Here is a 15,113-nt window from a genome sequence, read left to right as displayed (position 1 = left end):
TGAGAGAATGCACAGGGAAATGTATCTGAAAGAGGCAGTAATTTCATCATGTTATGGTTGCAAATAGGGAAATCTGAACTAATAACAAATACTCTCCTAAAGTAGAGTACATTTAGATGCTGATATCCATCATTGCCTACGATCACCCTCAAGAGAATCAAAATTACATGGGACTAACAAAACATTCACTTGTTTTAAAATTTACAGGCGGCTCAGAGAAGTTTCACATGCATTTTACCTCAGAAACAATGTGCTACTTATTATTCCTAGTGATGGTATTTTATATAGCATTCCAGGATCAAAATGTAATTTCAACAATAACATTTTCTGACATTCTCCAAGGAAAAATTACTGGTTTCTTCCCTCTAAAAGGATTTCGATGGAATAACATCTGTGTTGAGATTATTGTGAATATGTTAAACTGACAGCAAGTCTCTAAGGGGCATTGCTCATTAATGTTTGTGCATAAAATTAAAACTTGAAATATATTTTTCAATCCATTTTGAATCATTTAAGCAATTCTCATGCAAAGAAACTATTCTGCTGCAATAATATATTTGCAGAGTAGGATATGAAAGCTATTAAAATGTCCTAGACCCCCTGCCTTTCACACAAAAGGAAAAAGGCACTCTTTCTGGTAGAAACATGCACCTGTATTGAAACAAATACTGTCAGACCATGAAGAGTTTAATTTCAGTTTATACAATGTAACAAAATTCAAAATTAGGTCTTTTTCCTTCATCTTTAATTCATCTTGTGCCTAGGTACTCCAGATTTATCATCAGGAGAATTCTGGTAACTGTTGCACATTGGCATTTACAAGGAATTTTCAGCCTGAGCAGGCTGTAAGGGGTGCCCCAGTCCCCTGATCTTTGACATTGCAATGAGGTGGCATTCTGCAAGGTCTCTGCAGCCAGAGCTGCGAAGCAGTGCTCAGAGACAATGCCGGTTAATGAAGAACTTTGATGAAAACTTGTCCTCCAACTTAAAAGTGACAAACCTCTCCATAGCAGTAGCAGAAACGTAATTGTTTGGAGAGCAGATACACTTCACAGGGTACAATACAAGTATATCCACCAGGTGTTATGTAAAGAAGTGTCTCATAAATCCTTAATTTGAACAAAAAGCAATGAATTCTCTCAAAACCAAATGAAACTCCAGGAATTATTGAATGGTATCTAAATTTGATTAAGATTGTTCATGCCCTCCAAGCACAGATATCTGCATAATGCTGTTGCTGTAAATGCCATTTTATGGAAAGAAAAAGAAAACATATTATTGTTGGGAAAACAGACATACCACTTGCTGTTCAAAAGTCACTGGACAATTACAGCCACACTAAGATGACAGTTCTAAGTTTTGCTACAATATGCAATGGTTCTATCTAGCCAGACCATTGAGTTCCTTTTGTAAATGGAAATTCAGGAACTCCAATTAACATACTCTGCATGTGACAGACTTTAGCAGGGGCTTTTGGAATGAAGCCAGTCTATAGTGTCAGTTGGACTTTGTTTACTTAAATCACAGCAATCATAACAAAGCAGTCTACCTTTCAGGCTGCCTATATCTGAAATATTATTTAAAAACATTAGCAAAAGACACTAAAGTTACATTTACAATATCCTCTATTAGACTTCCACACCTAATATTACAAACCACAGAGCAGCAAGCACAGAACTGCCAGTACTAATTAATATTTTTTTTTGGCAAGCATTTTCAATGCAGGAGCCTAAGCAGATACACAATTGGCTGTGTAAACGCCTCAGCAAACAGCTTCATTTTCAGAGGTTCGAATTGCTGACATTGGAGGGGAACAAGCTCAGTGTAGCTGGAAAAATATTGAAGCTGCTTTGTGAGTTTTTAGATGTGAAGATGGCAGTGGTTAGAGTGTGAAGTGCAGGCCTTCACAAAGCAAACCAGAGAGCATGGACTGATGTAAGCCACTGTGGGTTTCCTTACGAACATCAGCATTCTCCCCTCCCTCACTGCTATTATCTCCCATCAGTGCAGTGCATTTGTTCTGCTTCTCCAGCCATCAAACAACCTGGTCAGAGCCCTGACAGTTGCCTCTACGGAGCTGCCAGACATCCTGCAAAAGCTGTAGCACAACAGGAACATATAAGACTTACTGGTCACATACGAGTTTGCAACACAGCTCTGGGACAATTCCCTAAATCACTAGCATGTGCTATTCATGGCACATGTATTACATTGCACTGTCTGAACCTCTCTGATAGAATACAGCATTTACAAACATCTATCCCAGCAGGACACACAGATCTAGAAGCTGCTGGCCCCCTGTGCTGTAGCTGTTCCTATGAAGAAACAATCACTATAATGCTTGTATCCACAAGAAGATATATTTCTGTTAGACCAGATCTTTACAGGGGCTAGTGTGCTGCAAAAGCATTTAGAAAACAAGTATACAATTCAAAACTTGATTTAGCGACAAATACTTCTCATCTTGGAAGCTTTTAGCTCCCAAAGTTGAAAAACACTCATACTTTTTTATTTGCATTGGTGTTTTCCCATTGACTATGGCAGCTACTACAATTCAAGATACAGTACAGTTATAATGTGGGGTAAGGACAGAACTGGATGAAGAGTCTCCCAAGCACTTCTATGCTGCTACACACCTAAGTCTACCAAAAGCCAAGACAGTCCTTAGCCAAAACATGTCTAGGACCTCCTCTAAGCCCAGCCAAGATTAGATGCTCAGGGACTGTCCCACCCAACCACAGCATTATGTGATGCAGTGGCCAAGCCAGCCCTGCCTTCACTTACCTTCTATATATACAGGGCAGTAAAATAGCAATAGTTTTTTTTTATATCACTCTGTACTTCTCATAGACTATTCTCACTTATCTTTGGTGGCTGGGTGTGTGTATGTATGTGCAAATGTCCAATCTGAACAACACAGGGCTCTTCCTGAAGAGATAAAGGATTTAGATCCAACTGTCATTCTGTGATGAAGAATATAAAATAACAACTTATTGCCTAAGAACTAGAAAATATAAAAAACACTAAAAATTCTCGTTACAACAAAAAATAAGCTTTTCCTTTAGCTTTCCTACCCATTCTCTGATGAAAGGCAGAAAATTCTGGTTTCCAATTGACAACAGCATTGAGTGCAATAAACCTGCATAGTTGATAGCGTAATGCCAGAATCTAGGACAGGATCTAGGTCTGGCCTTGTAACTAAAAATTACAGATTGCTAAAAACTAGAGATGCTCATAAACAGCACTTACAAATACTTACACAGAGCCAAAAGAGAACAGATTTTTTTTCCTTTCAAGTAACTTCAGAGATTATCACACAGAAAGCTATTGTGTGCTAATATGGACATTTTTCTCCACAAATAAGCAATATAAAAAGCCTTAACATTTTCAGATCAAGGTAGACACGAGAGATTTCCAGAAACCAAAAATTAACTGAAACCTTGAAGACCATGAATGACCCTAACAAAAGCATCATTGCATGATACAAAGTCTTTTGCAGCAGTAGAGGTTTAAAATATCCGCCTATCCTGGGTTGTTCACTTCAGCTCACGCATCACCTTTTCCTGTCTCCATTCTGTCTGCTGTCTTGATCGCAGAAGCACAACTGCTTCTGGAGTGTTCTGTGAAACAGATTAAATCAGTGAGCTGACTTTCTCTTTCTGCAGAGTCTATTTAAGTCACTTTGGTTCTCTGACTTATTTTGCAGAGACACCTGTACTTGTGTCAGCACAACATCCTAAGTTTGTAGCTTTGTAAACACTAGGACTTTGCATTATCTTCCAGAAGTGCCCTCTGCCAAACCCTCATGCACTGCTCTGCCATGTGCTGGTAGAGGCATTTGTACAACTATACATAAAACTGTATTTAGGTTAAAGCAGCTTGTTTTCCACAGGGTTAGTTTTAATCTCTATCAGTACCTTAGCCTCCATCTGAACATAGCACTGCAAGCACTTCTACTATCTGCTGGGAGAAGGGAGTACAAGGTCTGTGAAAAATCAAGACTGAAACCACTTCCCCAGTGGCAGGGTGATGTCCTGTGCAAGTGAAAGGATATCTGAAACTCAAGATACTAATCTGCAGCTCTCAAGATGTAAACAGGTTGTAAATTCCTGAAAACCAGTTGTGAGTTCTTGAAGAACAGCCACTTGATCAACAGCAGCGCTGCTGAGCATATATATTGGTTATTGAATAATTGGATAATTCCTAATTGGAAGAGGACGGGAAGTACTGACGTTTCAGCGTTTATGGCCATATCCAGGTTAGGATTTACCCATCTTAGAAGACCTGAAGCATCAAGTGTTTAAACTTGATTCTGTTTAAACATGTGTCTTGAGTGATGTAGTATCTACTTCAATATTTGTCATGTGATGACAAATGCTGGTGTAGGTAAGCTACAAGATCCAGACTTTCAGCAAATGACTTCTGAATCAAAATGGACCTCTATTACCAAGTCATTCAATATAGTTATTAGCTCATTAAAATCCTATTTCACTTTTTCTCAGAGTGAAAGTGCAATTCTAATATTGTCCTATGCTCATAAGAGCCTAATAAGACCTACAACTAAATACTGATTTACTGCATCCTACAACTAACTGCTCATTTACTGTGTTATCTTAACTGAAAAATAATTCAGTTAAGGACAAAAAAGAGAAAGACTGAACATTATAAAGCACTATTTTCACAATGTTAGTGTAAGAAGTTTCATTCTCTCGACACATACTAAATCCTGACACATACTAAACTATGGATTTCACTGTTTTCATTAATGAACTTCTTTCTTTTTTTTTCCCACAGAAAGCATCAGGGCTGTAGTAAGAGGACTCCTGATACAAGTGTGACTAAGCGGCAGGAGTTAATTAAGTAGGACAATGAGTAAGCAGTTCTGGGTGTGAGAGGAGACCCAGCTGATTTAATTGCCAGTCTAATTATCAATTACAGCATCAAGAAATGGCATGTGAGTGAAATATTTTATCTGTTGATAGTTTAATGATGTTGAGAGACCCAGAAGCATAGCATTAATGGCTATTTTGAGACTAGAGGAGTTTTTTCTCCTTACTCAAATAGAAGTCCTTAGCACTTTAAAAGTGACTAATAAATGTATATACAGCCTTCTCCTACTCAAATATTTAAGGTCTTTAGATCCTTTGCTCTATAAAAAATACAAATAAAAAGCTAGCAATTAAGCATTCCAACACACCACCTATAAAACACTCAGCTTAGGTCAAAACCTTTCTGCATTTATTTTATAATAAGGATAATAACTGTCCAGTGGTGTGAAAGAGTCACATTAACTATTTACAGTGTGTTTGCACAAGCCAGTTTCCAGACAAAAAGAAAGGAAAGGGTCAGGGAACTATTTAAACCCATAAGGGCAAAGAGCCAGCTGGCTACATTGATTGTTGGAATGTTTTATAAAGCAACTGCAAGAAAATAGAATAACAAAAAGAAAAAATAAAGAAAAGATGGAGAGCCAAAAATATTAATATATTGGAACACAGACAACTTACTACAAACTCTTAAGTATTTTTGGGGTTCTCACATGTAACCCATGAAGTATGTTGAGGTCTTTCCCAGAACTTCTAATATTAGCATGGAGTTGATGAAGGACAACATCTGCCAGAAAAAGGAGATCACAAAGACTCTGTATGTCACAATACTGATGGTATTTCCCACTACAATTACCAAAAGGTAATTTTGGTGTATACTGAGAGAAACTAGGGAGTGGAGATAGGAGGGTAAAAAAGTAGGGAACAGAAACAAACACCCGCCATAGCACATGGGGTCTGAGCTTTGGACATCTTAACAAGCAGATCCCTACAAAGATAAAAATTCATCATCCTTCAACCATTTCTCATGTCCATTACAAACAATTAAATACACTACTAGTTTTCGGCTGTAGCACTGGCCCTTGTCCAGGTTTAAAAAAAGACTCCTAACAACTCAGTATCCCAAAAGGTGTCCAAATACTTGCTTTCTGCTAAGGGGAGCCTGGCTAATCCAAGTAAGTTGTGGAGTTTAGACATCTCTCCCTCGAAACACAGCTAACTCCTCAAGCAAGGTACCAGCTTTTCATCTGCTTACTCACTGAATCGTAAGATCAGCTGGGTTGGAAAAGACCTTTAACATCATCCAGTCCAACCACTCCCCAGTTCTGCCGAGGCCACCACTAACGGGTGTCACTGCGGACCTCATCTACACATTTGTGAGCCCTTGCAGAGACGATGACTCCAAACGCGGTTTCCTACTGAAAACCATTTTGAAACCAAGCACACCACAGAGAGCATTGACTGATTTCCTACGGGACACCAGAAAACCCTGAGGGGCGGGTTCAGTCGCTCACCTGAGAGCCGCGGCTCCGGGCCGACACCGCGTCAAACGGCAGGGGCAGCTGGGGTAAACCATAGCCTCAGAGCATCAACGGCCCTTCCCGCCCTTTTGCAACGGCCGCCGGCACGAGCACTGCCCCCTGCTGCGTCGCCCAGCAATGCCCGAGCCGCAGAGCCCGGCCAGGCCCCTCCCCGCCGCGGGTATGGCGCAGAGCCGCAGCCACCTGGCGAAGTCGTGCAACATGGTAGAGCAGGACAACTGCTGGTAATGGGGCTCCGCTCCCCTCCCGCCCGGGGGAGATGCCGCTGTCGGGGGGACGGAGGCTGAGGGAATTTGCACACACTTGGCGTGTGCCCGTCCGCACAGTGCGTGTGCTCACCCGGAGTATGCCAGGTGCACAACGCCCGGGGGTTTAGCCCCCTGAATGGCGTAGCCCGGGTTGAACCGGCGAAGCAAGTGATGGCCGCGGGCTTGCAGTGCTTCCCGGCGGGTGAGGAGGGACAGCGGGGCTGGCAAGGGGCCCTTCATCGGTCAGTAAACCGAGAGGATGTATGGAGGGGCGTTGGGACTCCGTGTGTCACAGTGCGTTTGACCTCCTCCACTTCCCAACAGGAACATAATTTGCAAGTGCTTTCACACCTACTGTTTAATTTCCTTGTTACCTCCAAGTCAGAAAGTTGTTAACTCATGCATAGACTTGATGATTTTGAGGGAAAGGTCTCAAGCTTCATGCTAAAGTGCTGTGCCTTGCGACAGTAGTAGCTGGGTTTGCGTTTTTCCTTTTAGTTTAATGGAAGTTTTCAAAGTAATTTAAATATTTCTCTGTTTCAGGAAAAAATACATTGAAACTGAACTAGAGGCTGCAAAAACATGGTCTCATAAATGGGGATTCTTGAAAACACCTCTTGACGAGGTAAAAATGAACGGCCTACAAGAAACATGTGAAATTGCACACAAATTGACATAGACGTAAATTATGACAGCACAAAAGACTAGGAAAGTACTGAGTGTGCTTTACTAAGCCAAGTTCCAAGGTAACAAATGCACTGCTTTTAAGATGGGTTCAAAGTCTCACTTTTCCTCTGAATAAAATAGGTAATTTATATGCTGTGCGTATTCTGGTATATTTCTCTTGAGAAGCATGACTTTCAATAGTGTTAACGAGGACTAGATGCACACTGACAGGAAAATATTTCCCCTTTGTCTATCCATATGGTAGCTTAAAAGTCTAAGGGAGAAGGTTCTAGCTAATGAAATTTTCAGTGGGGGAATTTACAAGAAAATACTTGGAGAGATGTCTATTCTCAGTGCTGTTTAGATACTAGAATATAGTAGCACATAATGTACGTTTGGAATCCCAGTATTTCATTGCTAAGGAACAGGGTTCATGCAGCCCCTGAGTAGTTATAAATGTGTTTTCCATGGTGCTAGAAGTACTTAATCTGTCCTAGGAGTGTTTGAAAATTCCTATAGGCATCCAGGTTAACACCTTGGAAAACTTTGGTCCTCTAGGCTTCAACATCCATCATGCACATCTCCTTTGCACAGGCTGAAAAGCTGACAAACTACGCATTGTTGCTGTTGGTGAACATGTATATTTATCATTTGTCAATCTTTGTTTTGTGGTCATACAAGATACATGCCAAAATACATTTCTAGCCCTTTTGGGGCAGTGATGTGGTTAAGAGAGTTGGAATCACTCAGCAATATTTAGCCTTTCATCTGAAATTCAGAATTATATCACTTTCTGAAACAAAAATAAATAAATATTATTATTCCAAAGCACTACAATAAGTAGCCCTGTTTTACATGGAAAGAACAGGAACTTGAGATGCAACAGTGAGGAGAATGGTGTCAATATCTCATATTACAGCATATTTCAAAAGTCAGAGTCCAACATTTAACATTGATGTTTTGGTTTTAGTTGATTCACGATAAGGAAGAAAACACAAGCCCCAAGATAGAGCTTCCAGAACATCTGCAGGTTCGACCTGTGACGCCTGTGGAGAAATACATTAAGGTTAGAAAATTAGATTTTAAAATTGCCATGCAGCAATATCTGTCTTAAGAAACCACACAAGCTCTAAAATCAGTTGTCTTGTAGAGGTGGGCCTTTAACTAAAGGTCAAAGTAAATTGTATTTGCAATTCGAGCAATGCCTTAAAAGCATTCATTTAAGACAAAGAATTGCCCTTTGGATATGGCTGTCAGTTCACAGAGCTTTCACTGTACATAAATCACTGTATATAATCATCTTTCTGTAAAGCACCTCCCCCATGCACTCCATCTAGTATCAGAACAGTGCAGCTCAGTGCAGAATGGTGGTCACAGAGCTGTTTATGGCTGCTGACAAGTCATTGCTCAGATACATACATCTGTATTACTTCAAGTCTTACCAAAACCTAACTCAGTGTTAACTATTGGTTAAGATGCAGCCATTTTTCTGGTTTTAAGACAGTCTTCTTTCTGTCAGAGATAATGCCACTGTCCTCTTTAGTAGCAAAAATTAGTAAGAAGCCAGTTCTAATGGGCCAGTTAATAACTATCTGATTTTATATTATGTGAGTTATATTCGCATACTCAGAATCTGAAAGTTGTCAAACAGCTGGAAATGAGAGTGGAATGTGACTGATGGTTTGACTTATAAGGTGTCAGAATCACCAGTGAATAGTGTAACTACACAGGCAGCTAAATCAGTGACACTGGGAGAGGACCATATTCATAAAAGGAGAAGCAGAATATGCTAACAAAAAGGAATGCTAGTCCACTTAGAGTAGATTAAGGAAACAAAAGAGATTGGAAATTCCTACTTGCTGAACGAGCTTTCTTTCAAAGGATTCCAAGGGTGGGGAAATAAAGCGAGGAAGTAGTAAAAGCTTTCACTGAGATTAAATTGAAACAAAAGAGTTAGTGCTGAGCGTGGCAGAGAAATTAAATAGCAGCATTTCTGCCATTAATGCTACTTGTTCTTCAGTTTTGTCCCAAGACTCCAATTTCAGTCAAGTTTACCTCTGCTTCAGCACAGTGAGGGTGTATGTGTGTTAGCAAATCATGCAGACAGCTATCAGCTGCTGAAGTATCATGCATAGACTAGTGCATACTGAAACAAGGATCATGGTTTCCATCTCACCTCAGAGTCTTTATTTGCTAAGGAAGATAAAGATTACTTGTGATTTAGGTCCCCCGTACATATTCAGAGAGAAGTTTTCTAAGTCCTTATACAGAACTATGTATCTCTTCACACATATACCTTCATGGTAAGAGTCATCGTATCTGTTCTTCTCTCTAGGTTAGATTAATAATTACTTCTTCATAGTCCTTTCCCCCAGACTGCAAGTGGGACATGGTTTCCTTCATTATCCTGCTCAGTGGGTGGCACTTTTGGCCATAAAAATAATATTTTCAGAGGAACTGCTCCACCTAAATATCATAAACATTTTCTAATCTTGGCCAAAGAACAAAGTGAAGCAACTCTGGCAAGAGAACTGAAACATTGTTCTCTTGCTGTGTATTTCTTTAAGTCCCCAGATGCTAAAATGATATAACGTGCCCAATTGAGATGATTCAGCCAAAGTAAGCGCAGCAGCCGGTGAACAGTCTGTTGGCTTTTGTTTTGTTTCCTTTTTAGCTAGATTAGTTGCAGATTAACTTGATGCTTACCCATTCTTTAAAGTAGAAATGAGGTGGAATGAATAAGTAGTTCTTGATGCAAAAGGCAGCTTGGTCAGTAGTATCTTTAGCATTTGGCCACAAAACTATTATTCTGTCTCTGCATTGCTACCAGATACATTACAGGAAGTATAAAATGCTATTTCTCCCATAGAAGTTAACTAGTTTTAAAGTATTATTATTATTTAAGGAAAAAACTTAAAGCTGAAGATAGGATGCTTCTAATAACATAAAGCCAGTAAAGCCTGTAGAAAGGTATGGAATAATACTTAAGTACGCTAACATACAATACTAAAAAATATTTTGTTTTGATTTCCCGTTAAACATGCCAGTTTAGGCACTAAAAAGGCTGTTTTTTTAGAAGGGTGGTAAATGAAAGTTAGTTCATTGGAATTTGGCAGGTTTACTCCTCTCTTTGCCTTGCTATAGAAGGGAACCGAAATTATTCTAACGACTTTCTAAATTATAAACTATCATGTATTATATATCAAACTTGCTTGCAACTGGGCTATCTTTCAAAGTTCTTACTTCCTAACACTAATGTCAGTGTGTGCTCAGGATATTAATTCAGCAAGTTGCATTTAAAAGCACTATTTTTCATAAGTTTTCATTTCCACCCACACTACAGTACAAAAGAGGATGTTGCATGAGAGAAACTACCACCAAAAACCCTTTTAATCATTGAATTCTACATGTTACTTTTATTTCAGGTGCTTCCATCTCCTCCAGTACCTAAGACTACCCAGCGGTTTATTGGTTGGAGATCAGCCGTTCCAGAGTTGCAACTTGAACGTGGTTTTCAAATCCAAAGCTGCAAAGGTTCCTTTTTCAAGGATCTGAAGTGGCCACATGAGCCCTCTGACTGACATTAATGAAATAACAGCTAGGCACACAGATCCATTTGCATCCCTAAGGAAACATTCCAGGGTAGACTGTTGGACTGTTAAACACTTATGCTCTAAAAAATCCACACTGATTTTGGTAAAGCGTGAACATTTTAATGTAGCATTTTACTTGTTAGAGCTGTGGCATCCAAGCTGTTAACAATGCTTTAGGTTTACTTTGAAGTAACAGTGAATAAACTCCTATAAAGATCACAGAGCATGTACTACTTTTATTAGTATTAGCATTAAAATTAGAATTTTAAATATTTACTGGAAGTCTTAAAAAAAATAATCTTAGTTTGTAATGACAAAGCACATTTTTATACTTGTTTCTTCATGAAAACCTCCATTCAGAGTCAGTTTCACAGCAGCTGTTTCAAACGTAAATACTGACTGCCATGTTCCTGACAATCCTATCCTACTGCTCATTCCCAGTTCATCACTTACCAGCACTGGAATCAGTGTTTGGAATTAGTTTTTGGTCAGCACTCTGAACTGGCCCACTACTGAGTTGCTAAAGTGCCTGTGCTAGCACAAAGACATCAGAAAGAAAGAGAATGAGAAGGGGCAGGGAAAAATAGTAGACATGGCTTAAATTGGCTCAGGCTGCCATGGAACTGCATCCTTGCATTTGGAAGGCAGCTTTTCTCATTAAAAACCAAAATGCAACAAACAATTGAACACACCTGCAAAAAATAATTAGAGTTCATCACAGTGTATCCACTGCAGCTAGAAAAGAACAGACAAATCAGAAGTATGGTTAATTCGTAATTATTAAATTCATTGTCTTTTGTGTTGTGTGTGCCTTACTGGTACGCTGTGTAATTGCACATGTAAGTATTGAGTAGTTTTCAGTGCAGCTGCTGATTGCTATCAATAAAGTACACAAAGGCCACAATGACACCAAGTTACTTTCAAAAATCAGTTTTGATACCAGAATAGGCTCTGTTCAATTAGTTGATCAGAATGCAAATGTGTTACAGAGTATTTATGTTGCTCCAGTTTTGTCTGTATCAATATCTATACCAACCAGGACTCAGAAACAGTAGGGGGTTGCACTGGCAGTTACTGGTGTAGCTCAGTGCTGTGAAGCTCAGCCTTGCACTGCATGACCTACCTGAAGATTTGCCAGGACTTGTGGAAATTCAGGAGAATCATTTAGTTGCGGCAGCAACTGTTTGCAGGATGTAGTTCCTACTGGCTAGCATGTTTAAACTAGAAGAATGTTTAAACAAGGAACAACCTCCAAGAAGGCAACACAGGCAGCTCCTTGTACCTCTGTATTACTTAAAGAGGAAAGACTTTCCTCTTTAATCCTGCTGCAAGGTCTCCTTTATGTTCTGCAGCTAACATTTATTTCTTGAGTCAGCAGTAAGTCCTTGGCTTTCATAGCAGTAGGTCAGCAGCTAGTGTTTGTTCTTCCCTTCTTCCCAAGAAATGACTCACAATGATCAACATCCCGCCTTTTTTCTTTTTTTATTTTACATTAAGTTCCAAATACCCACAAAATAATATTTTACTTTTTCCATATTCTTTACAAATAATGGAGAAGTGACTCATATCCTTTGGAAAGCTTACCCAAGAATAAGAATACATAGCAGAAGTAACTTCAGACACTTTACTTAAAAAACAAAATAAAGAACAACTTGGAATCAGAGTCTGGAAATTTAAGCTAAATTGCAGTTTAGCTACCAACTATAACATGTATAAACTGTTCTTTGAACAAGCAACATAATTGTAAGAACAATATTTTAAATCAGTGTGCTTGCTTCTCATTGCTAGCTTTGTATATCTATTCATTTTAATCAGAGGCTTCAGTTTATTTTAAGGTCACATATAGATCCTCTGATTCTTGTCTGATTTATATAAACAGGTATTGTAAAAGTTACTGTGTGATTTAGTAGCAGCAAAATTACATGAATTTAGGCCAAATGAAAGGGGAGCTTCAAGACCACTATTTTTTAAAACCTGTCATATTAAAGAACCAGAGCTGGCACCTAATAGCCAGTAGATGTTTGTGTGAAGTGAAATCCAAATCCATATGAGCCATGGCTAGATTCTGAAAACCAAAAGATGTTTTGTCCAGCATCTACAGTTGAACATTTCTGAATCTTATTCCCAATGTCTGAGTACTAACAGTAAGGGCTTTCAATTATGCTGCCCATCATTACCATTACAGCCTATTGGGATGTATAAGGAATATCATCTAAAATTTAAACTCATTCTTCTAGTGTAAATTTGTCAGCTGTTAATTAAGCCATGTATTTGGGGTTTGGGTGTGCAAGAATATACGACCCTACTTCTTTCCCCAACACTTTTAGCTTGACCCCTTATACCTGAAAAAATTGTGTGGAGTTGTGGATTTGTAGCTGGGACAGGACTGCCCAGTGAACTGCCCCACTCGTGAATCCAAAAGGCCAAATACAAAACTATTAAATCACCTTGTACTGTTTCAAACATTACATATAATTTGTGGAAGTTAACCTATTTATTGGAGCCAAGTTGGGCACAGGAATGTCACTGCACACTGTAAAATACCACACCATCGCCAAGGTCAGGACAGTGTTAGTAAACTCAATGCACGCACCAGCAAAACACTTCAAAACACAATTAAATCACTTCAAAAATGCAGCAAAAATCAACATAATTTTAGCTCTATATTCAAGTCTTAGATCTGCACTTCTGTGCAAGTCAGAGCAGAATGGGCCATTTCTAAACATACATTAAAAGATATGCAGTTTACTTTTTACCAAAACCTGAAAGCAAGATGCAATTGTATTTAGATGTCTTCTAAGCTTCAACTTAAATTTCATTTGGTGTAGTTTGACAGAGCTTTCTGTGGTCTAACCTTCACGTTACCAACGTGGTCTGAATGGAAATCCCTTCCTAGCTGACTCCCAGTTTTTCAGAACACCGAAGCCATCTTATCTTCTGACAGTTGTTTTCACATAAACTAGTCCTTTGGTAACAGGCTCATTTTAAAGAACTACGGATGGTGCTTTCTGAACTGCATAGGCAAAAAATGTACTGTATTGGATACACAGTCACCACAGCAAGACATGAAAATAGGTCCACCAGGCATCTTTTGTCACCATGCATGTGTGCCTGTGTATACTTACTTGGATGTGTGATGAAATAAGAGTAGAGACTTCTACAACGGCTGTATTCAAATTGAACTATGAAATCAGAATTGTCTTTCTCACAAGCACTTGCTTTATAAACAACAAAATTGGGTGACAAAAACCTGGTGCATTTTCCTTCACAATGTGTTCTTTTCTGTGCTGTTAGAACTGGCACAGAACTGGCCCTTGCTATTTATAATTTCATTAATGTAAGATATTTTACCAGGAGCTCAGAGCTGAAAATGCATTTTGCATCTGAGAATAAAGGGTTTTTTTTATTAGATAATAGTGAAATGGTGATGCCGAATTAGTAGCAGTGCTGAAATTGCAGTCAACATACAAGGGGTTCTATAGGTTTTGAAAGAAGCAAAATGAAAAGCAACCACAGCATGTGCATAGCCAATTGATCCAGCTACTGTGAAAGCAGGCCACTTCGAGAATAAAGCTAATCACTATTCTGCATGAGACATTTCTACAGCTTCATGCTGCGCCTATCCTAATGGATACCTACTGCAGTCCTAACTTCATGCAAAAATTACTGCCTCCAGTTCCTGCTATTGGCTACTCTGTTAGCCTGAAGTTACCTTAATTCTAAACTAAAATAATTGCTTACAAAACAGGAGATATATTATTTTTCCTTTTCAAGGACCTAAGGCTCCACATTCCCACACATCATTTCCTCCTTTAGTGAAGGATTCTTTGTTGCTTCTTCCACATTCTACAAAGTGCCAAAGCAACAAACACTAGTCTAACATAGTCACTGGCAAGCAGAGCAGAAATCTCTACTCCCATGTGAAGCCCAACCCAGATCACTTCTTGCATGAGGCTTCTAAATGTGTTGTATTTAGCTCCCCTTGAAACCGTAAGTGTCAGTGTAGCAAGACCGATAAGGCCCACTCACAGACCATTACCTTCTTCCTGACTCCTGTGGTTTTCACATCCCATCAAATTGTTATTTAACTAGTTGAAAGCATGTCAAACCACTTCATAGGACCATAGTGTAATAAATTTAACTGTACTGGAAAATGATACCATTGTGCTGTGAAACTGATGAGGTTGCCAGTGCCCCTTCAGTCTACTCTGTCACACGTAAGACCAGCAGTATGGAGAA

General features: G+C 39.2%; 1 protein-coding gene across 1 annotated transcript; it reads left to right on the top strand.

Moving 5' to 3' along the window:
* The first annotated feature begins 6,521 nt into the window (after window positions 1-6,521).
* CIMIP1 (ciliary microtubule inner protein 1) lies at window positions 6,522-11,095 on the top strand. The gene is made up of 4 exons (XM_061375605.1): window positions 6,522-6,591; window positions 7,159-7,240; window positions 8,252-8,347; window positions 10,707-11,095. The coding sequence occupies exons 1-4, from the start codon at window positions 6,530-6,532 to the stop codon at window positions 10,860-10,862; spliced, it is 396 nt and encodes a 131-aa protein (XP_061231589.1). The 5' UTR covers window positions 6,522-6,529; the 3' UTR covers window positions 10,863-11,095.
* Window positions 11,096-15,113: the final 4,018 nt, after the last annotated feature.

Source organism: Neopsephotus bourkii, unplaced genomic scaffold (genome assembly GCF_033783945.1).
Source record: "Neopsephotus bourkii isolate Nb327-2 ecotype Australia unplaced genomic scaffold, CSIRO-AGI_Nbou_v1 NB_1663, whole genome shotgun sequence".
Taxonomy (NCBI): Eukaryota; Metazoa; Chordata; class Aves; order Psittaciformes; family Psittacidae; genus Neopsephotus; species Neopsephotus bourkii.
Note: the sequence above shows the minus strand (reverse complement) of the source record. Positions and strands in the feature narration are given on the sequence as shown.